At 63.0% G+C, this 22553-nt stretch overlaps 4 protein-coding genes across 4 annotated transcripts in view; 2 read left to right on the plus strand and 2 right to left on the minus strand.

Annotated features, from left to right (window-relative positions):
• The window catches only part of ABCA3 (ATP binding cassette subfamily A member 3), a gene marked incomplete at its 5' end in the record, with an annotated part of 28659 nt that extends 24225 nt beyond the window's left edge, over positions 1 to 4434 (plus strand). The window contains 2 exons of the mRNA XM_082490702.1: positions 1510 to 1696; positions 3121 to 4434. Coding sequence (XP_082346828.1) covers positions 1510 to 1641 — 132 coding nt within the window. The 3' untranslated portion in view covers positions 1642 to 1696; positions 3121 to 4434. The remainder of the gene's footprint in view (positions 1 to 1509; positions 1697 to 3120) is intronic.
• A 156-nt stretch (positions 4435 to 4590) lies between these two features.
• Positions 4591 to 8565, minus strand: MCRIP2 (MAPK regulated corepressor interacting protein 2). Its single transcript, XM_082490285.1, has 5 exons — positions 8443 to 8565; positions 8261 to 8342; positions 6065 to 6192; positions 5726 to 5827; positions 4591 to 5124 (listed from the first exon to the last, which is right to left on the minus strand). Exons 1-5 carry the CDS (start codon positions 8492 to 8494, stop codon positions 5054 to 5056), a joined length of 435 nt encoding a protein of 144 aa, XP_082346411.1. The 5' UTR covers positions 8495 to 8565; the 3' UTR covers positions 4591 to 5053.
• A 2132-nt stretch (positions 8566 to 10697) lies between these two features.
• On the plus strand, positions 10698 to 14716 carry METTL26 (methyltransferase like 26; the record flags this gene model as incomplete). The annotated part of the gene is made up of 6 exons (XM_082490284.1): positions 10698 to 10906; positions 12699 to 12861; positions 13003 to 13062; positions 13848 to 13915; positions 14141 to 14219; positions 14319 to 14716. The coding sequence occupies 6 exons, from the start codon at positions 10698 to 10700 to the stop codon at positions 14364 to 14366; spliced, it is 627 nt and encodes a 208-aa protein (XP_082346410.1). The 3' UTR covers positions 14367 to 14716.
• Positions 14717 to 15197: 481 nt separating this feature from the next.
• Positions 15198 to 17841, minus strand: WFIKKN1 (WAP, follistatin/kazal, immunoglobulin, kunitz and netrin domain containing 1; the record flags this gene model as incomplete). Its single annotated transcript, XM_082490703.1, has 2 exons — positions 15198 to 16688; positions 17674 to 17841. The coding sequence occupies 2 exons, from the start codon at positions 17839 to 17841 to the stop codon at positions 15198 to 15200; spliced, it is 1659 nt and encodes a 552-aa protein (XP_082346829.1).
• Positions 17842 to 22553: the final 4712 nt, after the last annotated feature.

Consider the following 22553-nt stretch of genomic DNA (forward strand, 5'->3'; position numbering starts at 1 on the left):
CCTTCCCAGCCTGCCTCTCCCTGCTGGCGCCGACCCCCGACCCTCCCCCCCCCCAGCACCCCTCTGCTCCCTGCTGCTCTCCCACCGGGCTACAGGCAGTGGTGTTACTGAGCCGCTGGCCCCGCTGGAGCTCATCCCAGGGATAGATGTATTTAAAAAAAAAAACAAATATATGTATATATTTATGTATATGCATATATTTATGTCTATTTATAGGTTTATATATATAGTTTTATATATATAGTATATGACTATCTGTATATAGTCTATATATTTTTATATATAGTATACAACTATATATCATTTTTGTATATATCTGTATAATATATACCGTGTGTATAGCATATACTATATATAGTTTCATATGTGTACTCGTGTACATACATTTTTATATATAGTATACAAGTATATATCGGTTTTGTATATATCTGTATACTATATACTGTATATAGTGTATACTATCTATAGTTTCATATGTGTACTATATGCTGTGTATATAGTGTATATAGTTTTTTGTGTGTACTGTATACTGTGTATATAGTGTATACTACGTATAGTTTTTTATGTGTGTACTATATACTGTGTATATAGTGTATACTACGTATAGTTTTATATATGTATGTGTGTACTATATACTGTGTATATAGTGTATACTACGTATAGTTTTATATATGTATGTGTGTACTATATACTGTGTATATAGTGTATACTACGTATAGTTTTATATATGTATGTGTGTACTATATACTGTGTATATAGTGTATACTACGTATAGTTTTATATATGTATGTGTGTACTATATACTGTGTATATAGTGTATACTACGTATAGTTTTATATATGTATGTGTGTACTATATACTGTGTATATAGTGTATACTACGTATAGTTTTATATATGTATGTGTGTTCTATATACTCTATATAGAGTATATATAGTATAGAGTATGTAGTATACAGTGCATAGAGTATATATAGTATATGTGCTATATATATACACTGTATAGTGTAGAGTATATACACTATATGTGCTATGTATACTATATATGCTATAGAGTGTACATAGTATACAGATATATACATAAACTACATAGTTACATACTATATATAAAAATATCTGTATACTATATACAAAAAACTGTACACTATATACAGATCGTTATATACAGCATATATACTGTAAAGGTTCTTAATTTTATAGGCTTTTTTTGCACATATTGAGCAGGAACCTTGGGGCCCAGGGCTCTGCAAACGTATACACGTACGCGATACGCACATCATATATATACACACGTAAAAATACCTATATAAACCATACATTTTTAAATGGGGTCGGGTACTGCGCTAAATAATCCCCCTCCGGGCATCCCACCCCTCTTCCTCCCGCTGGAGGGAGAAGCTCCCTTGGCGCTCGCGGTGGCGGCGGCCGCGGCGGTCCCCGCGGGCCGTAACCCCCGTGCCGTGCCGTGCCGTGCCGTGCCGTCCCATGCCGTGCTGTCCCATCCCATGCAGGTCTTCGGCGCCTTGGAGAAAGCCAAAGAGAAGTACCGCCTGGAGGACTACTCGGTGAGCCAGATCTCCCTGGAGCAGGTCTTCATGAGCTTCACCCGCTTCCAGCACTACACAGAGGACAGAGGGAAATGAGCGGAAGCCCCCGGCGGTGCCCTTCGTCACGGACTGGCCCTGCTGCCTATACATAGTATATATAGAGACAGTAATTTATATATATCGGCGTGTCTTAAATAATGTATAAATGTAAGAAACTTTGCACCGGGGAGGGGGGGGAGCGGGTGGCGGCGTACCTCCCGCCCTCGGCAACAGGAGCGGGGCGAGCGCCTCGCGTGTGACGCTGCCTACACAGCAAAAAAAAAAAAAAAAACCAACAACAAAACAAAAACCAAGCCCCCCCCCTCCCAAAAAAAAAAAAAGGGAGGGGGAAGCCTGGATGGGTGTGGGGATTGGGCCGGGGGAGGGGGGAGCGGGATGCTGTCCCCCAACCGCACCGTGTGTGTCCGTCCGTCCCCCTCCCCGTGTCCCCTCTTCCCTGCCCGACGCTCGTGCCCATCAGCTTCGTGGGCTTGGCCCGCATGTCGCCGTGTATCGTGAGGTGGTTCGCTCGTGGTTTGACAGGAGGCTGTCACGTAGCTTAGACGCAAACCCTTCGCTGGGTTCATTAGGTTGTGGTTGCCCTTAGAAGCACTTCGTGTCTAACGGCCCCGGGGACACGGCGAGTGGCCCGGCCGAGGGAGGGACGCTCCGTCGCCGCCGCCACCGTTAACCTCTCGGACAACGCTGTACCCGCGGGTGGCAGAACGCCTGTCCCGAGGAGCTGCCACCGGCCGTGCCGGAGGGAGGATGCGTTCATGGAGCGATGCCCGGAGCTGGAGCCAGCGCTGGGGCTGGAGGTGGAGGGGGGGTTGGCGAGGGGTGTCGCAGGGTGCCCGGGGACGCTTCTGCGCCCGTGACGAGGTTGAACCGGCAGCACTGCGCCGCAGCGTGCCGTGCAGCCGCGGGACCGCTTTGGAAGGACAGCGATGCTCTCGCTGAGCCCTTGTCCTGCTGCGCTCTCCCCTTACACCCCACACACCTCCGTCCCGCATCCCCCTCCTCATCCCTGTCCCCTCCGCACCTTGCCTGCCCGCGGGGGGATGCTGCTGGGCACCAGCACCGCCTGCGCCAGAGCCGCAGGCAGCAACTGGGATTTCTTTTTTGGGGGGCGTTTCCCAGTGGTTGGGTTGCTTTATTTTTTGTTTGTTTGTTTGTTTGTTTTAAACCCCGTGTTGATTCGTGTCTGTCCTTAACTAGTCCCCGTGTCACCCGGCGGCAGTCCCCTTCGGGCCGGCTGCTCCGCCCTCAATGCAGAGCTATTTGCACTATAGTAATACACACAATTGCACATAACTAAACGAATTAATATTTATGGCGGGGGGGGGGTGTGCTGATTCCCTTCTGGTGATTGCATTGTCGGGCTCGGGTTGTATTTTTTGGGTTGGGTTGTTTTTTTTTTTTTTGTTTCGTTCCTGTGACTGACTCATTCTTTCCTGTTCCTTTTTTCTTTTTTTTTTTCTTTTTTTCTTTTTTGTCCCCCCTCCCTTTGCCTAACGTTGTTGTTCAAAACGATGGTGCATCATGTTACTAAGAATTTCCCTGGATCTTAAACGACGTGTGGGGTTTTTATTAGCAAGCAGCCAGCGGGTGACTGGCATCCCTGGAACACCGCGGCGCCGCTGGCGTGGAGGGTTTGCTCCCTGGGAGCATCCCGCCGCAGTGGGAAAAGCCTGTGCGAGGAAATTGCTGGAGGAGGAAGGGGGAGGGGAGGATGTTTTTGGGTGAAGGGTGCTTGGAGCCACCCAAAAAAGTGCTGGGACTCCCAGTAACTGGGTTGGTGGTTTGGTTTGGGGTTTTTTTTGGAAGGGGAGATAGGGCAGGATGCAGCAGAGCCTCTGGGGCTTTGCCTGGGGGTGGGGAGCAGTGGGGAAGGGGGGGGTTGCGGCATCCCGAGCGTGCAGTGACAGCAGGGACACCCCCTTTCCAGCACACAGCCCTGTGGGGTACTGATGCCAACCCCCATATTCCCCATGAGGTTTGGTCCTGGGGTGGGTGGCACAGCAGCAGCGTGTCCCCTGCCCAGGAATGCCATGGCAGAGGCGGCAAGGGCAAGGATGGCATCCCCCGGCACCAGCCCTAAATGAAGAAAGTCTTAACGAAGCAGCATTTGGCAGCGACACAGTGCTGTAACGACCCTCTCGCCGCGGCGGGAGCTGCCGGCCGTGCGTGGTGCCGTTGGGGTGACAGCTCGGGGACAGGACCAGGATGGGTCACCGGATGGGCACTGCTTCTCGGGGACAGCTGGGGTGGGTGCCGGCAGGGTCACGACTGCTGTTGACACCACTCTGGCCACCGAGGAGGTGGTGGCCGTGGGCTATAGGAGACACATCACAGTCGCCAGGTGGCCGCTGCTCCCCTCTGGCTGCAGCGTGGTTGTTATTCCCATCATAGGAATAATACAGATTCGTTGGGTTTTTTTTTTCCCCAGTGGAGGCCAAGAGCAGCTCCAGCCCCCGTGCTTGGATCCTGCTCCCTGCCTTGAGCGGGGGGAACATGGGGGAAAGGGGGGGTGTCCTCCAAAACCTGACCTGGAAGGGCTCGGTCCAGCTTGGCAAAGCCCATGGGCCGAAGGATTTTTGAGTGCCAGATGCTTCTGGGAGCAGAAGTGTGTGTGGGGGGGGGTGGGGGGTGTCCCCATCCCTTCCACCACAGGCAGCCACAAACACGCTCTCTCAGCCCCCTACGGCTGTAGGTGACGTGGGTGGGGGTTGCCCAGATGTGCACACATCCATGTGTGTCCCCCAATCCCAAACATACCCCCAAGGCAGCACCGACCCCTGTGGCTGCATACGGGGAGATGAGGCAGCACCAGGGGGACACAGATGCATCCCCAAGGATGACAAGGAGATGCTCCAAGCCCTTTGCCTCCAGAGCAGCGTGCCACCCACTGGGCCGGGACGCGTCCGCAGTCATCCCCTCGGCTCCGCAGCATCCCAAGGGCTTCGCCATCATCTCCCTCCAGCACCTCCTCCCCAGCCCACGAGCGCCTCTCCACTGGCAGTTTCAGCGCTTTATTGCCTGGCGGTCCTGCTACAGCACCCCACTGTCCTCCCCGCGGCTACGGCCGCCGGAACTGGATCCGCTCCCTCGTCCCCAGCACGGCACCGCAGTGTCCCTGGGAGCTGGAGGCTGCAGGAGCTGCAGCGGTCCGAGAACTGGCACTTAAGGAATCCTGGCGGCTGGGGCCGCACGCTGCTCCTCCCCGGCGGGCACAGAGAGCGGGCGAGCGGCCAGGCATGGCTGTGGTCCGGTCCCCACCGGCCTCTCACTGGGCTGGCAGCGTGGGTCGCTTGATTTCAGTCAGCTTTTAAAAACGTGGTGCTGCAACGCCACCGATGCTGGAGTCTGACCAGATGCTCTCAGCTTTGTTTCTCTTCAAAAAAAAAAAACAAAAAACCCAAACCCACCCCACACCCCAACCACCCCAAACCCAACCCTTTCTTCCCTTTTATGAGCAGTTTTCGATTTTGGCCAGAAATTGCTGTGCCCACCACTCCTCCAGGTCGATGGGAACAAAGTCTGAAAGAGAGGGGAGAGCATAGCAGAGCAGCTGGAGCGGGGAGCAGAGCGCTGGGTATGGGGGGGGGGGAAACAACGATGACACCCCAAAATTTCCCCCACCCCTGTCCCCAAAAAGCCAGGCTGGGTTTACAGGGACCTCCTCTTCTTGGGGACTTCTCGGCCGCTGCAGGAGCCCCCCCCTCCCCCCCCAGGCTGCATTGACAGCCCTTCCTCCAGCAGCCATCAGAGATGTCCCCGTTGTCCCTGTCCCCACTACACTCCAGCTTGGTCCTGCTGGGAGAGGCAGGACCCCACGGCGGGACCTGGAGGCAGGGGGGGACTCCTCTCTGACCCCACCTTGGTGGCCGGAGGAGGCATGGTGTCCAGAAAAGTCATCAACCAGACGCCTGCTTGGGCTCCTCCAACGGGGCACCCCCCCCCCCCACCACAGTGCCAGGGGCCAGCACCCCCCCAGCACCGACCCAACCGGCACATCCAGCACCGGGATCCTCCTTCTCCCACTGCAGCCCTGCTCAGGTGCCCGGCTGAGCCCACACCAGCTCATCGCACCCATGACCCTAACGCACCCCCCCGAGCGCCCCGACTGCTTCCCACTTACTTTTCAGTCCGGGGTTGGGGGTTTTCTCTACGTACTGCACGGGGCCGCAGGCGCTCTCCCCGCTCCGGCTGCCGTCCAGTTGCTGCTCTACCTGCTGCCAGGCTGGGGGGCGACGGGGTGATGTGGCGGGGGGGAAACAGGCAGTTTTGGGGTGGGAATTCCCCAGCCCGGGGTGGGGGAAGCGGGAGAGGAGCAGGAAGGAGGGGGCACCCAGGCTGCGGACCCCATCCCTGCCACCGACGTCCCCAACACGCCGCAGGAGGGCCGTGTGCTCCAGTCCCCCGTCCACGGGACGGGACGGTGAGCGGGCGCCCGTCCTCACAGACCCTCTGCCCTCACCTTCATAGACGAAGCGGACGTTCTCCTCGTGGGCCAACGTGTAGCACTCCTCCGGGGCCGAAACCTGCTGCGGCAGCACCTGCGGCTTCTTGCCGTTCACTCTGTTGAAGACGAGTTTCTGGGCTGGGCTGCGGAGGGATATGGGGGGGACGGGACATGAAGGTGGTGGTGGGGGGGATGGGGGGGACAGGCAGCTCTTCCCACCACATTTTGGAGGGAGGTCGGGGGCTGTCCAGCTCTCCCCGGGTTGCCCCAGAGCATGCACAGCCCCCAGCCAGCCCCGCTCTCAGCCCTGTCCCCAAGGGAGGGGACCCAAATCCCTGGGAGGAGGAACGGGAGGGGTGGGTGGAAGGGGGGGCGGGTCCTACGCATGGAGGGGTGCAAGCGAGGGGAGGTCCCCAGGGAAAAGCACGCGCTGCCCGTCTCCCACCCATCCTCCAGTCCCGGCACCGAGCGCAGTCCCTAAAATAAAAAATAAAAATAAAAATAATAATCTGCCAGCAAAATTGCCGAAATGTCAGGAAAACGGAAGCGAACCCCGGTTAGGCACTGGGCAGGGGGATGTGCCATCGCCGCTGTTCCGCGCGGACCGAGCGCCCCGGTTTGCTGGAGCAGCCACTGCCCCCAGCACCTCCCCAAGGTGCCCCCGGGACCGGGACGAAACCCTCTGCCAAGTAGGAGCGGGTCAGGCTTCCTCGGAGCTGGGATCGCCTCCCGCCAGCGGGGCGCTGAGACCAGCCCCAGCCCCGAACCCGCAAAAACCAGGCAGATTTAAAAAAAAAAAAAAAAAAAAAAAAAGATTTGGGATGAGACTTGTGGGCACGTTCCATGCAAAACTTCACTATTTTGGCTTTTCTGCCCAGCTTCGGGGCAGGACACGTTTGCAACGGCCACGTTTCTCACGGGACAAAGTCTACGGGGCCTCGGGAGCGCAGCCGGGTCGCGGTGTGTAGGGGGGGACGGGGAGCGGGCAGCCCCTGCCGGGGCAGGGGGATGCACCCCAAACCCCACAGGGCTGGGAGGGGGGGGTCAGCGGGCAGGATGGTGCCCAACCGACCTGCCCGGAGGTGGGTTAAAGTGGTGAACAGCCCCAGCGGTGAATTAGGGAAAGATGGCAGGAAAAAGGGGGGGGGCTTTTCTCATCTTGAAGCTGGAGGAGGGCGTCCGGGGGGGTCCGGGCCCCATGGCGCTTTGGGGGCTGGCCCCTGGTGTCCAGTTGGAGAAGCCACCATCACCCCCCAACCGCTTAACGCCCCCCGCGACACCCCCCCCAAGGGTTATTTCTGCTGGAAGTTGGGGAGTTTCACCCCAAAGTTTGACCCTTTAGGGACACGGGACAACCTCTTAACCCTCCCGTGGGCCACCACGAAGCCAGGGGACCTGCCACCCCCCCCAGGGGACCTGCCACCCCCGGCGGCTGCCGGTTCAGCCCAGCGGGTTTGTGCAACCGGTGCCTCCCCCCCGGGGGCTTGCGGGGGGGGGGGCGTGTGTGCATGTGTTGCACAACCCCAGCCCAGCCTGGTCCCCGCCTCTGCTCCGCTCCCGCACCCCCCCACGGGCACCACCATGTGTCCCCCCTGCCCCTCTCCCGGGATGCCCCCCCCCCCCCCCCGCCCACCTCCCCGGGAACCGCGATGTACCCCCCCCCCCCCTTCCCCCCATCGCCCGTCACCCCGCACCCCGCCTCCCCGCATCACGGCATGTCCCTGTGTGTGTCCCCCCCCCCTCCCCGTACCCCGGGGTGTCCCCCTGCCCGTCCCCCCCCGGGGCGGGCAGCCCCCCCTCACCCCCCCATTCCGGGGGGGGGGGGGCTGGGGGGTGGGGGCCGCCGCTGCCCGCACTTTGCCGGTTCCCCCGTGCTTTTCGGAAACAGCCTCTACCCGAACCGCCCCCCCCTCACCCCCCCGGTGGCGGAGGACACCCCAAACTCCGCTGTCCCGCCCCACCGAAGGGGCGGCCCACGCCGTCTCGGTGGGAAACGTGCGGGGACTGACAGCGCTGCAACACCCCCCCCCCCCCCCCCCAACCCCGGCGGGGGGGTGCGGGGGGGGGGGCACACGCGGGCACCGACCCACGCTCTGTGTGTGTGTGCGCCCGTCCGTCCGTCCGTCCCCCCCCCTCCGCGGGGCCCCTCCCCCGACGGCGCGGCCCGGGTAACCTTTCCCCAAGGTCACGGCGGCGGCGGCCGGGGCTCACCTAGCGGGGGGCCAAGCGGCGGGCTGGAGCCGCCCCCGCAGCTCGCCCAGCTTGCTGCTCTCCACCGCCTGCTGCGTCGGGCCTGCGGGGGGGGGGGGGGGACGGGGGACGGGGACATCAACACCGGGAGGGGGGTCCCACGCACCCCCCCCCCGCTCCCTCCCTCCCTCCCCGCCCGGTACCTGTGCGGCGCTGCGTGGCCAGTTTGCTGGGGCCGCGTGTCAGCGTGTACATCCTGCGGCACCGGCCGCCGCCAGCGCCGCCGCCCGCGAGCCGCACAGCCCGCCCGCCCCCCCCCCCGCCCCGCACCGGCCCCGCCGCCCCCGCCCGAGTGCGGCGCGCGCCCCTCGCCGGGGCCTTTAACGGGCCGCGCCGGGGCGGCCGCCGCGACACGCCCCCCCGCGCGCCCTTAAAGGGCCCGCGCCGGGCGGGAGGGGGCACCGGGGGGGGGGGGGGGGGGGGACGCGCGCGAGTGGGGTGGGGGGACGCGCGCGGGGGGCACGTCGGGGGCACACGTGGGAGGTGTGTGTGGGGGGGTGACACATGGACAGGCGCGGGGCGCGCGCATGGTGCGGGGGGGACACAGAGGGGACACGCACGGGACACATCGGGGGGGACACGTGGGAGGTGGGGACACACACACACGGGGGGTGGGGACACACAGGGGACATGTATGGGACACATCGGGGACACATGAAGGAGGTGTGGGGGACACATGGTGTGAGGGGACACAGAGGGGACATGCACGGGACACATCGAGAGGGGACACGTGGGAGGTGAGGGCACACAGGGGACACACACAGTGCACACACGGGAAGTGGGGACACACCGTGGACACGTATGGGACACATCGGGGGGGGACACGTGGGAGGTGGGGGGGACACACACAGGAGGTGGGGACACACACAGGAGGTGGGGACACACAGGGGACATGTATGGGACACATCGGGGGACACACACACAGGAGGTGGGGACACACAGGGGACATGTATGGGACACATCGGGGGGGACACGTGGGAGGTGTGGGGGACACATGGTGTGAGGGGACACAGAGGGGACGTGCATGGGACACACTGTGGACACGTATGGGACACATCGGGGCACATGTGGGAGGTGGGGGGACACAGGGGACGCGCACGGGGCACATGGGAACACACGCAGGACGTGTAGGGGACACGTGTAGGAGGTGTGGGGGGACACGGGACAGAGGAACATGTGGGACATGGTGACATGCCTAAGTACATCGAGGGTACCCGTGGGACATGTGGGAGACGTGGGACACACGCGGGACACAGGGCGCACACGAGGGACATGGGGACGCACAGGGGTCAAGTAGAAGAGAGGGCACAGGAGACACGTGGGACACAGGATGGCACAGGCAGCAGAGAGGGGACATTCCGGAGTCCCTCCTGGGACACACATGACCCAGGCAGGGGACAAGCGAGGGGGTGCAGAGGCAGGGGCTGGGGTGCCCCCACCGTGGGGACAGCGCTGTGACGAGCCCGGTGAGCCCCGAGCCGTGGGCCACCCAGCAGCGCGGCCCGGCCACCGCTGTGACCTTTGGAGTGGGGACGGCGCACTGAGGTCTCCCCGCGCACAGTAGGGGGACGCGGACCCCGAGCGGGTCCCCAGCCGCCCCGCAGTGTCACCCGTGGGTTTTGGGGTCAGACCGTGTGACAAACCCACTGGGGGTTTCGGGGGTGCTCTGGGGGCACCCCACGTGGGTGACCTTGGCCTTAGCGCCGCGCTGGCCGCGGTGGCACAGCCCCGCCGGGGCAGTGCGGGAGGGTGTCCCCTGCCAGGGCCCGATCCTGCGGGGTGCCCGGCACCCGTGGGCACCTCGCGGGTGGGCACCCAGCACCCCCCCACCCCACCCCACTCCACCCCCCCCCACGCGGCTCCCCCCAACCCTACAAAGCCCTCCTTACGGCGCTGTGACGCGGCGGGAGGCCACCAGTGGCTCGTCACCCAGGTGTGCCTCAGTTTCCCCACCGGGACGTCCCCCACGCGGGAACATGAACCTGTTGGGGGCGGTGGGAGCAAAGTGGGAAAAGCCCACGAGCGGCGGGAGGGCGGCAGCACCCACCGCCCCACCTCATCCCGGGGGGCTCCGTGTCGTCTCCCCGTCCCCCCGTCCCCCCCCGCCGCGGTCACGCGTGGACAGGCTGAGTACCGGCGGGGCGATACTGTTCGCCACAGCGCCGCTGGTGTAGTGGTATCATGCAAGATTCCCATTCTTGCGACCCGGGTTCGATTCCCGGGCGGCGCAAATAGTTCCTTTTTTAGTTCCCTTTAATTTTTTTTTCCCGTGACCCCCGTGGGAAGCTCCACCCGCGGCTCCCGGTGGGGGCGGACACCCCCCCCCTCCTTTTCCCCTCCCCTCCGTGGGCAGCTGGGACTTGTAGTCCCCCCCCCTCCCTCTCCACCCGCTGCAGCCATGCAAGCGCCGGCGGCGGCGGAGCGCAACAAGGGCCCGATCCTGGAGGTGTTGCGGGAGTACGCGGGGGCCGATCCCCACGCGGGACACGGCGTCCTGCGGGTGCTGGAGGTGGGGGCGGGCACGGGGTTACACGCCGCTCATTTCGCCCGGGCGCTGCCGCACACCCGCTGGCAGCCCTCCGACATCGACCCCCGGGCGCTGCGCAGGTGAGCGGGGGGGCACGGCGTGGGGTGCGGGGGGGGGGGCTGGGGGGGTGTCCCTGAAGGGGGGGCCACGGGCTGAAGTCCCCTCCCTCCCTCCCCACGGGCTCCCCAGTTCCGGGCTTATTTTTAACCAGGAAAGAGCCAACAGCCGCCTTTCGGATGGCCCAAGCGCCCCAGCGGGATGCTTTACTTTTTTTTTTTCTAGGAAAACCCCAATATCGATTTATTTTTTTTCTAGGAAAACCCCAATATCGATTTCTCCGACGGCACAAGCGCCCCAGCTCGGTGTTTGGTTTTTTTTTTCCGCAAAAGACTCGATATTCAACTCTCACATGACCCGCGCTCCCCAAGTCGATGCTTTATTTTTAATTTTTTTTTTTTCCCAGGAAAGCCCAAATACCCCACTCCCAACCAGCCCAGTTGAGGCTCCCCAGTTGAGTACTTTCTTTTTCCCAGCAAAGCCCCAATATTCGACTTCCCACCCCGCCGCAGAGCCCTTCCCGCCTGCAAAGCGCCCGACGGTGCAATACCAAGCGGTGGTGGTCACCCTCCCCTTACCCACGCATGACCGCGGTGATGCCGGGTCCGATACCCGGGACACCCCGGTGACTCCCAGCGGCTGCCACCCCGCTCCCGGCGGCGGTGCCGTGTTTATGCGCTGTGGGTTGGCACGTGTGGCTCCGGCCGCGGCCAAATATCCATTCCGGGCATTGCAACGCCGCGCTCGGAGGGTTCGCTTTCCATTCAGGAAATAAAAATAAAGGAATTCCCCCACCACCCTCCCCCCCCAAAAAAAAAAAAAAAAAGACTAAAGCTGGTGAGGAGGTGCGGAAATCGCAATAGCAGGCGGTGTCATTCCCACCCGTCGCCTCTCCGGTGGCGGCACCCGGCACGCGCTGCCCGGGTTCAAAATAATCCCCAGGCCGCAGCCGGGAAGCTGCGCGTCCTTGTTGCGACGCTCCGGCAACCGAGTCCTGGTTTGGTGAATGTGCGGAAAAGGGCATAAATCGCACCAAAAATCACGGAGGGGGGTGGTGGTGCAGCGGTACCGGCGGTGCGCAGGCAGCATGGGCGCAGGGGTGCAGGCAGCGCTGCAGGCAGCATGGGCAAGGTGGGTGCAGGCAGCGCTGCAGGCAGCCTCAGCACGTGGGTGCAGGCAGCGTGCAGGCAGCATGGGTGCAGGCAGCGTGCAGGCAGCATGGGGGTGTGGGTGCAGGCAGCGTGCAGGCAACATGGGTGCAGGCAGCGCTGCAGGCAGCCCGGGCGCATGGGTGCAGGCAGTGCTGCAGGCAGCCCCGGCACGTGGGTGCAGGCAGCGTGAGCCACGTGGGTGCAGGCAGCGCGCAGGCAGGCAGCCCTGGGTTAGGGGAGTGTGGGGGGGGGTAGCATGCTCCGGCCGCCCTGCTGAGAGGCAACAGGGAATTGGGATTTTATTTTAGGCGCTGGGGTCTCTCTGTATGTGTGCTGCCGGTTGTCTGGCTGCTGGGGAGGGGGGGGGGGGTTGTCCGGGTGTCCCCCCCCCGACAATCCCATCACCCCTTTGGCCTGTTGCAAAGCTCGGTGATAGCAGAGGCTCCCCCCCCCCCCCCCCAGGTTGAGTTGCAAACACAACCTTCCTATTAGACATCAGAGACTCCACCTGGGAGACGCTGCGGGTGGGTTTGGGGTCTGCCTGCAGCGGGTGCTGGGTGGGGGGGGGAGATGCGTGGGGTGGGGGGGGGGGCAGGTGATACCCCCAGCTGGGGTTTGACGCTGTGTGTGTGTGTGTGTGTGTGTGTGTGTTCGGTGCCCGCAGCATCGCTGCCTACGCGGAGGCCATGGGGGTGCCCAACGTGCTGCCCCCCATCCTGCTGGACGTGTCGCAGGGCTGGGAGACGTGGGGGGGCACCCAACCCGCCACCCTCGACCTCCTCGTCAGCATCAACATGATGCACATCGCGGAGCTGCGGTGCACCGAGGTGAGCGGGGAGGGGATGGAGCCCCACCGGCCCCTCGCCCCCTCCCCGTTCCCCCCCAGTTTGGGGGATCCCACGGCCGATGAGGGGGTCTCCCCGCGGGGGGTGTCCCCAGCCCTCTCCCCCACCTCGCTCTTTCCCCAGGGGCTGTTCAAGGGTGCCGGGGTGCTGCTGAAGCCCGGAGCCGTGCTCTTCACCTACGGGGTGGGTGCTGCTGGACCGAGCACCCGTCTTGCTGCGGGAGCGTCCTGCGGGGCGCGGGGTGTCCCTGGGGGAGGGGGGGTGCAGAAGGGAGGGCAGCTCCAGGAATGGCTGGGGTCTGGGGGGGCTCGGCCTTTTGGGGGACACGGGGCGGCTTTGGCTGCTCGCCCCCAGGGTGGGAGGGATCCTGTCCTCCCTCTCCCCATCCCGGGCAGGGTCTGGGGTGAAGCTGTGGTGGGAGATGGGACCCATGGTGGGTGACAGGACCCATGGTGTGTGATGGGACCCGTAGCAGGTGATGGGGCCCATAGTGGGTGACGGGGCCGATGGTGGGTGATGGGACCCATGGTGGGTGCTGGGAATCGTGGTGGGTGATGGGACTCGTGGTGGGTGATGGGGTCCATGGTGGGTGATGGGGACCTGTGGTGGGTGACGGGACCCATAGCAGGTGATGGGGCCCATAGTGGGTGATGGGGCCCATGGTGGGTGCTGGGACTCGTGGTGGGTGATGGAGTCCGTGGTGGGTGATGGGGTCCATGGTGGGTGATGGGGACCTGTGGTGGGTGACGGGACCCATAGCAGGTGATGGGGCCCATAGTGGGTGACGGGGCCCATGGTGGGTGATGGGGTCCATGGTGAGTGATGGGACCCATGGTCCCTCTTGGGCCAAGCTTCTCGCTTGGCTTCTGAGCATGGTGGGGACAGCAGCCCGTGGACTGGGGTGGGGAACCGAGGAGGGGGGGCACATGATGACTCACACCTGCAGCTCCGGCTTCGTGTCCCGGCAGCCCTACGCCGTGGATGGCCACATCAGCCCCCAGAGCAACGTGGACTTTGACCGCAGCCTGAGGCAGAGGTAGGAGGGTGGGGGTGGGCTGGGGGCCCCGGGGCTGCTGGTGGCCCGTGCTGCCTGTCCTGCCTGTGCTGCTGGGAGCTCCCTCCCAGCGTGGTCTAAAGCGGTGGCCGGGAGGAGCCCCCCCCAACCACCCTACCCCGTGGGCACCCCCGGGAGATGGGGCTGCTTCGGGGAGTGCGGGGGCGAGATGTCCGTCTGTCTGACCCACGCCTCCCTCCCCGGCAGCAATCCCGCCTGGGGTCTTCGGGACACAGCGCTGCTGCGGCAGCTGGCCGAGGCCAACGGGCTGCGCCTGGAGAGGATGGTAGGTGCTGGGGTCTGCGGGGACACACACACACACACACACACACCACAGTCCCCGCACCGGTGGGGACCCCCCTGACCCCCGGCTCCGTGCTTCCAGGTGGACATGCCGGCCAACAACAAGACTCTCATCTTCCGCAAGCTGTAACCTGCCCCGACGGCACCTCCCGGCGCCCCCCCTGGCACGGTCGCCCCCCCCCCCCATCAATGCCTCCTTGAGGGGTCACACCATCCCCCCTGGGGCCGGGCTTGGCTGGTGGGTTGGGGGGGTGTCCATCTCCCCCCGGTCCCTTCGGGGGTCCCGTTGCAATGGGGTACCCCAGCCTGGCCCAGAGAAGCCGTCGCAGGGGGCAGAGGTGTTGGGGGGGGGGGGACGGGGACGACAGCACCCCCAGGCATGGGGGACATTTCGGTGCCAGGTTCCCCAGAGGACACCATACGGAAGGTGGTGGTGGGAACTCATTCCCCTTCTTCCCCCCATTCCCCGGGACTGTGCTGCTCCCCCCCCCAATAAACTCTGGGGTCTTCCACCCACCCCCCCCAAAAGGAGCTCCCTGATGCTTTCAGCGCTGACATTGGGGGGGACGGGGGCACCCCCTTTTGCCCCCCCCCCCCCCGCCCCGATGTCACATCCTGCACCAGGAGCACCCGGGGGTGCCACACTGGGCCCAGAGGCTTTGGTGGGGTGGGAAGGTTTTTATGGGGGGGGTGGTCCTGGCAGACCTCCCACCCCTCTGCAACCCAACCCAGTCCTTCATTGCTACTGGTGGGGCTGGGGGGGTACACAGGGAAGGGGGGGGGGCACACGGCAGATAAATTACGGGGGAGGTGGGAGCTGGGCTGGGGCTCAGCGCGGCGTTGGGGGAGGGCGACTACCCGACAATGGTAACCCCCAGATAGACGCACTGGTGTGGGGACCCCCCAAGGCTGCAGCATCCCCCACACCCCCCGGCCTGCGTCGGCACGTCCCGGCTCTCCCCTAGTCCTGGAAGCGGTTCAGGAGGTCGCAGGTTTTCTTCTCCATCAGCTCGTAGATCTTCTTCACCCGCTTGTCGTTGGCCGCCCGGACGTAGCTGCTGGGGTCCAGCGTGGCCATGCCGTCGTGCACCTCGCCCATGATGATGAGGGGCCCGTCCTCCGCCGTCATGTTGGGACACGGGCAGCTCCAGTCCATGTCGGTCAAGGTCACCTCCAGGTACTTGATGTTGAAGAACTTGAGGCCCATCTTCTCATCCTTGAGGACATCCTCGAGGGCGAAGCGGGCGATGCCGGAGTCCTGGTCCTCCACGATCTCCATCAGCCGGCCCACGATGGCGAAGTCGCTGCGGCAGAGGCTCAGCACCATCTTGCTCTTCAGGCGGCAAGCCTTGCACTGCAGGCTCTTGGGGAAGGGGCAGACGTCCTCGCAGGTCTCCTTGCTCTCGAAGTTGTTGGTGTTGCCCTCGCAGCCGCCGTAGACGAAGGAGTGGCACTGCTTCAGCAGGTGGTTGTAGGCCCAGCGGGGCTCCCAGTTCTGGCAGGGACCCTGCACCATGGGCAGCAGGCAGGTGGGGCGGGCGCTGCCCAAGCAGGCAGCCCGGCACTCCTCGTAGGTCTCGAAATGGTTCCTGTTGGCCCCGCAGCCCCCGTAGCGGAAGGTGAGGCAGGAGCCCTGCTTGGCGTCGAAGTGCCAGCGCACCTCCAGCGCCTCGCACCGCCGCCGGTCCGGCTCCTTCAGGCACTCGGCGCTGGGGAAGGGCTGGGGGCTGCCGGCCCGCGGGGTCCCCCCCGGCTCCCGCCTCAGCACCGACAGCGGGAAGTCGGCGCGCAGCAGCCCGGCGGCGTTCCTGGCCGTGCAGGTGTAGATGCCGGCGTCCTCGTGGCGGGCGTTGTAGATGACCAGCTGGCCGATGTTGGTGACCACCACGTTGCCGTACATCTGGTCCGGCCGCATGATGAAGTTCTCCTCCCGCTCGCTCTGCTTCTCCCAGGTGATGTCCGGCCGCGGGCGCCCGCTGACGTCGCAGCGGAAGCTGACGGTGCCGCCGGCGCGCACCGACTGGTGGAAGGGGTTGCTGTAGAGCGCCGGGGGCACCGGCACCTCGGGGCCGGCTCCCGGCGTGGGGCGCGCCGTGGTCTCCTGCGGCACGGGGCTGGTGTCGGGCCAGGTGAAGATGTGCTTGCAGGGGACGGTGGTGAGGCGGGTGCCGCGCAGGCACGCCTCGGCGTCCATGTAGCACTTGTTGTAGTAGGTGAGGCCGTCGGAGGCGCAGGTGAAGTTGGGCTCCTTCTCGCAGCGGTCCTTGCACTTGCAGACGGGCTGCCCGTCCCAGATGTCGCAGTCGGAGCCCTGCTGCGCGCACACGAAGCTCTCGCAGGAGGCCGCCGGCGCCAGCGCCAGTGCCGGCAGGCTGCCGTCGGCGAAGCGGGCGGCCACGCAGCTCCGCAGCCCGCAGACGTTGGTGCAGCATTTCTCGAAGCCTTCGCAGTCCTGGCCGGGTTGGGAGAGGAAATTGGAAGGGGGGGGGAGGGGGGGGCGGAACGACATGTGGAGGTCACCGCTGTGCCACGGCCGTGGGCGCTGCTCCCATCCTACTCCGTGATTTCGGGGGGGCAGGTGTGTCATCCCCCCCCCCCCCCCCCCCCCCCCCCCCAGCATCGCTGGGCTCGGGGTAAGAGCCAGGCCACCCCCGAATGGCTGCACTGGCCCAAGGCCACCATCTGCCCCCCCACCCCCCCAGCAGGGTTAGGGGCGCGCTGCAGTGATGACAGCCCCTTCTCCCCGGGTAGACGGCGTCTCACCCCTCTCAGCTTTTGCTGGCTGAGGGGAGGCAGAACTCATTACACAGATGAATTGCGAAGGAGACGCTCGGCCCGGGCCCGGCCAGCCCTGACCAGGGCGGAGGTGGCCATGCTCACCGCTGTGGGGCCGGGAGCCGGGGCTCTGTGGGACGGGTAGCCCAGTCCGTGGGTGGGCTCCTGCCCTCAGGGAAAAGGATGTGGGGAGGGGGAGGGAAGGCTGTCCACTGCCCCATGGAGGTCCCCGTCCCATCGCACCCATTCCCATTGTCCCAGCGCACCCATTCCCATCGTGCCAGTGCACCCATTCTCATCATCCCATCGCACCCACTCCCATCGTCCCAGCCCCTCCACTGGCTGGGAGCATCCTGGGGGGGTGTATGGAGGTGGTGTCCTGACATGGGGCATGGCTTGAGGGGAGAACATGGGGGGTGGGGGGGCAAGAAGCAGTTTCTTTGCCTGCTGGGGGGGCCGGGGAGCGACCCCGGAGCACCCCTCGTGCCAGCCGACACCAGGGGCTCGGGGGCCAAGTTGCCGCGGGGTTGAGCCCCGAATCAACCGCAGCAGCTGCACCAGGCATGGGACCCACATCCCGAAGCACCTCCCTTGGGATGCTCCCCCCGATCCCTCCAGCCCATCCCCCCCCATCCCGCAGCACCCCCCCCCCCTCCACTCACCTGGTCAGCCTGGCACTCCCGCTCGCAGGTGCTCTGCGCGTCCACCCACAGGTTGGGGTTCAGCTGGTTGGGGCAGACCCCCAAGTGCCGCATCCTGCCCGGCTGCAGGCTCAGCCCGGCCGCCGCCGCCACCACCGCCAGCAAAGGCAGGAGGAATGGGACGCCCATGGGGGCATGCCGCCGCCCGCCCGCACGCCGGCCCCGGCCCGGGCGGCCGAAATTCCCACCGGGAGGCATCTAGCCAGCCCGCGCCACCGGCCTGGCTCGCTGGCGAGGGCTCGGGATAAATCACATTCAGGATGGAGGGGACGAGGGAGAAGGTGGGGGGACAAAGAGGAGGAGGAGAGGACCAAACCTCTGCCCTTCAGCACGCCCAGCGCCCGCCGGACCGCCGGCGATGCTGCCCGCCACCTCCATCCATCGCCGCCGCCGCTGCCGTCGCCGGGCTCTCGGGGTACCGGGGACACGGTGGCAGCGATGTCCTCGGCGTGAGGGGCTCAGTCCATCCCCGGCTGCAGCGAGCGGGGCGAGTGGGGTGGAAAAGGGAGGACGGGAAGGTTGTAATCTGAATCCCCTCCCTTCCCACTGATGTTTCTGGGTGTTTGGAATGGGAAAGGCGCTGACCTCAGCCTCTAACCCCGGCGAGCCCAGCGATCGGCTGGGCAAACACGGGGGGGAGATCAAAGGCAGAATGCGGAAAGTCTCCAAAGAGGGAGAGTGAAAGGAGGGGACACACACACACACACACACACACACACACAAAACACCACCCCCCCACCCCCCCGCCCAGCCCACGGAGCCGAATTCCTGCAGGATGAGAAAACAGCCAGAGCCTGTTGTCCACTCGCCCAGGGCCGGCGGCGGGGGGACACGCTGAGCCCACGCTGCCCCGGGACCCCCCCAGCCCACCCCACACCTCCCCTCTGGACGCCCACCGGGCAAAGGCCGCCTCTTGCCCAGGAGCGGGGTGCCGACACCGGCACGTGTCCATCCCACTCGCCCGCCGGCATCAACCCACAAGTGCTGCCCGGCCATGCCCGGCACGGGCCCCTGGCTCGCCTGGCAGGGTGGGTGCCCCCCATAGCCCCCCTGGAGGGCTCCCCCAGCCCGCCGGCGGCTCCCAGCCTTCCCTCCCCTCTGATTTATGGCCAGAATGGATTTTTTTTTTTTTCTTTTCTTTTTTTTTTTTCTTTCTGAGCTGGAAGGCAGCGCCTGGCCGTGCCAGACCCCGGCGGGACTGCTCCGGCACGCTGTGCCTGGGCTTCAATCCCGCCGCTGCCTCCCCGAGCACGTCCCGCAGCCGGCCCTAAGCTGGCAGGAGCCGGCCCTGGCTCCCCAGCCAGATTTCCCTAATCCCCGGTGGAGACTGACCTGCAGCAGGAACATTTCATGGCATTTCGGGAGCGTTAACTCTTCCGGCACCGACGAGAGCCGTGACCCACCGCCCGGCTCAACATTGGGGGATTTCTGCAGCTCCCGGGAAGCAGCAAACCCACCCAAGGGTGGCTCAGCGCCTCCAGGCGCCCCCATGCAGGGCTGCAAACTGGGGGGGGGGGGGGGGGGAGGGTGTGTGCAGGTGGTGGAGGGGGCAAAAAAAAATAGGGGGAACCTCTTCTTGACCTCTTTTTTGGGGGAAAAACTAACCCACCCGTGCCACAGAGGTGTTTTTCCATGTGATGGTTCGGTGCTCCCCCCGCCTGCAGCTCCCAGGGGAAGCCCTGTTGCCCCAGACCAAGTGTTTTGGGGGGGGGGGAGGGAGGGCCTCGCCACCCGCCACGCTGGCGGGAGCAGGACACAGCCGCAGTGCCCCGGCACGCTGACCTCCCGCCGGTGCCGCTGACACAGCGCCGCGACCTGCAACCGCCGCCGCTGCTTCGCTGCCCGAGCGGCCGCCAGGGCCGGCAAAAGGCTGCGGCTGCCGGCGGCTCCGTGCCGGTGCTCACTTGGGGGGGGGGGGGCTGAACCCCCAAAGGCAAGTTTGGCTCACCATGGGCTTGCCATGTCCCGTGGCGGTGGCACAGGGACGCCAGTTTCAGGGCCAAGCAGCCGCCCAAGGGTCCGGCCGGCCCTGGACGCGGAGGGGAGGTTATGCTGCCCCGGGCCACTCACGGGGAGGCGGATGAGATGTTTTGCAAACAGGGAATTGCAGCAGGACGGGCCAGGATGGGAGGTGCCGGGGGCCGTACCTCGCCTGCCCCGACAGCCTGGAGATCCCCCCGGACTCACCCGGAACGCGGCTGCCCGCAGCAGCATTCCGCAAGGAGAGCCCCAACCACCTCGCTCCCCAACCACCTCGCTCCCCGAGGATGCAGCTCGGGGGGGGCATAGAGCCACTTTGGGGTGCCCCAGGGTCCCTCCGAGGGTGCCGGTGCGGGATGGAGAGGAAGGAAGGTGGGAAAAGAGAAAACCTGGAGCAGCCCAGGTTTCGCCCATCCCCACGCTGGTGGCCACGCGGTCACAGCAACACGGGCTAAGATGCCGGTGCTGGGTTTTGGGTCAGCTCTGGCCCCAGTGGTGCCTCTCTGGAGCCCCTGTTTCACAGGAGAGCCTGAGGTGTCCCATCCCCATGTCACCGAGACCAAAAGTGGCGAGGCGGGGACGAACATCCACCAGGAACCTTTGCCTCGGCGGCACGAGGCCAGCCGGAGGGATGGTGGACGCCGCGTGGTTGGAAATGCGACTCCCAACAACTGGAGACCCTCACCCACAGCTGGGGACATCCACCCGGCCTCTTCTAGCACTTCTTCAGCAGAAGATGAGAGAAAAAATGACCCTCTCCTCCCTGGACCAAGCCCGCGACAGACTTGCACCATCTAAAGGCTTAAAGCAGCCATAACTTCGGTCTCTCCCAAACTGTTCGCCTCTGCATGTCCAAGCACCCGCTGCACCCCAAAACGGGGATTTTTTTGGGGTGGCTTTCAAAGCTCCCAGACACCGATGTGAGTTTTATGGTTCATCTTCTCCCTTCAAGACACGGGAGCGCAGGAAGGGGCTCAGCACCCCATCCCAGAGGGTCCCACGCCCCCCCTCGGGTACCACCCTGCACCCAGGGAGGAGAGCTCCTGCCCCACCAGCGCAGCCATGGGTCGGCGCATCCTCAGTTTCCGACATCTCAGGTGCAGTCAGATGAAGGTCACCACCACCTCTTCACCGCCTCCGTGGTACAACCGCACAGGGGACAGCGGGACCAACCTGAGAAACCCCAGAATGGGGGAAGATGGGTTCGGAGAAACGCACCCAATAAGGAAAGACCTCAACCAGCCCAGAGCGACCTCTTTCTCCAAGGTACGGGGACTCCTAAAGCTCCGTGCAGCCCATCCCGCCGCCGTGCAGGCTGCGCGGTGTGTTTTCTCACCCCGCTCGTCCCCGGCAGAGACAGCTGCAGCACAGGCAGCCCCCGCTGCTCCAGCGTAATGGTCTCCGGCTGTCCCTAACCCCACCTGAAACCACACACAGCCTTTGTCTGGGGCTCTGCTGCCCAGAGGGAATAGACACTTCCAGACCCTCCCCCCCCCGCCCCCCAAAAGGATGTCAAAAGAGGGGAAAAAAAAAAAAAAAAAAAAAAAAGTCTTCCCTGACCAGGCTTTCACCTTAGCTCCAGGGTTTTCCAGGCTGCAGACACTATCTCATTTCCCCCCCTGCCCCCTCCCAGCCCCGCCAATTACTACTTAAGCTGTTAAAACAAGCGTGGCCAGTCTGGTACGAAGTGGAAAATCTGATCCTAAGGGAAGCCAGCGGGCAGGGGAAGAGGGAGGTCAAGGGGAGGTGGGCTGGGAGCCAGAGAGAAAAGGATGGGGTGAGGAGAAGTTTCCCTCCACGCCAGGAGCAAACCCCCTTCCCGGGGGCTCCCGCCGATGCCTCCCAACACCAGCCCCAGTGACAACCCGGTGGTGACGCTCTGAGCTCCCGGCAGCATCTTCTCCCTTTCAAAGCCATTCATCCCAGCTTGTTCCAGTCTGGGTAGGATGGGGGAATACCGCCATCCTCGCTCCCCCAGGACCGCCTGGACCCAAAGAGGCAATTTAAGGCTTCGACCGCGCTTGCAAAACCTGTCCCCATGCACCAGGGACAGCGCACAACCCCACACGAGCCCCTGGGGAGCCCGGCTTCCCACAGCCACCTACGATAGCAGACGCACTACAGCCTCGTCTGCCTTTTCTTACAGCTCCGCTACCCCAAAATCAGCAATTCTGTGAGAATTAAGCCTTTAATAAGAACAGATTTAGCTTCTGCGTGTATAGAGAAGGGCAAAAAACCACCACAGCCAGGAACCACGAGTTTTAAGAAAGCCCAGGAAATGTAATACGAGTTATTTTGCGGATGATCTGGAAGTGGCAATACGCACCTGCACCACAAACAGCCCCAAATTCCCAGTTTCGGGCAAAACTACCACCTTTTCCCTTCAACCTCTTTCCAGCCCACATGAAAAAAATCAATACCACCTCTCCACCTTTCAATTGGAAGTTTCAAACAAAAAAAAAAAAAAAAAAAAAGACTTTAATTTATACAAAACAAAACCATATATAATCAGTTGAACAACATTGACTGTACAAAGGAATAAAAAAATAAAAGGATAGTCCAAAAAAACCAAACAACTCAGGAATGGTACAAGTGTTGGAGAGCAGCTACAGACTAGTGTTGACATCGGATGCAAGAATCTTTTCCTTTTAAATTAAAAAAAAACCAAAACCAGTAACAAAAGAGGGTTTTTTTGCTGAGCGAATGCACCAGGTAAACCTTTCATCCTCACTCCGCGCTGTTGAGACCTTATTTATAGGGGGAACATAAAAACCACGAACCGCAGGGAAAAGGGCGTGGGGAGGTGTTGCGTGTGGCAAAGCCGAACCAAGCAGAGGTACATCAAATTTGTTTGTTTGTTT

Source organism: Vanellus vanellus, assembly GCF_965231255.1.
Source record: "Vanellus vanellus genome assembly, chromosome: 14".
Taxonomy (NCBI): Eukaryota; Metazoa; Chordata; class Aves; order Charadriiformes; family Charadriidae; genus Vanellus; species Vanellus vanellus.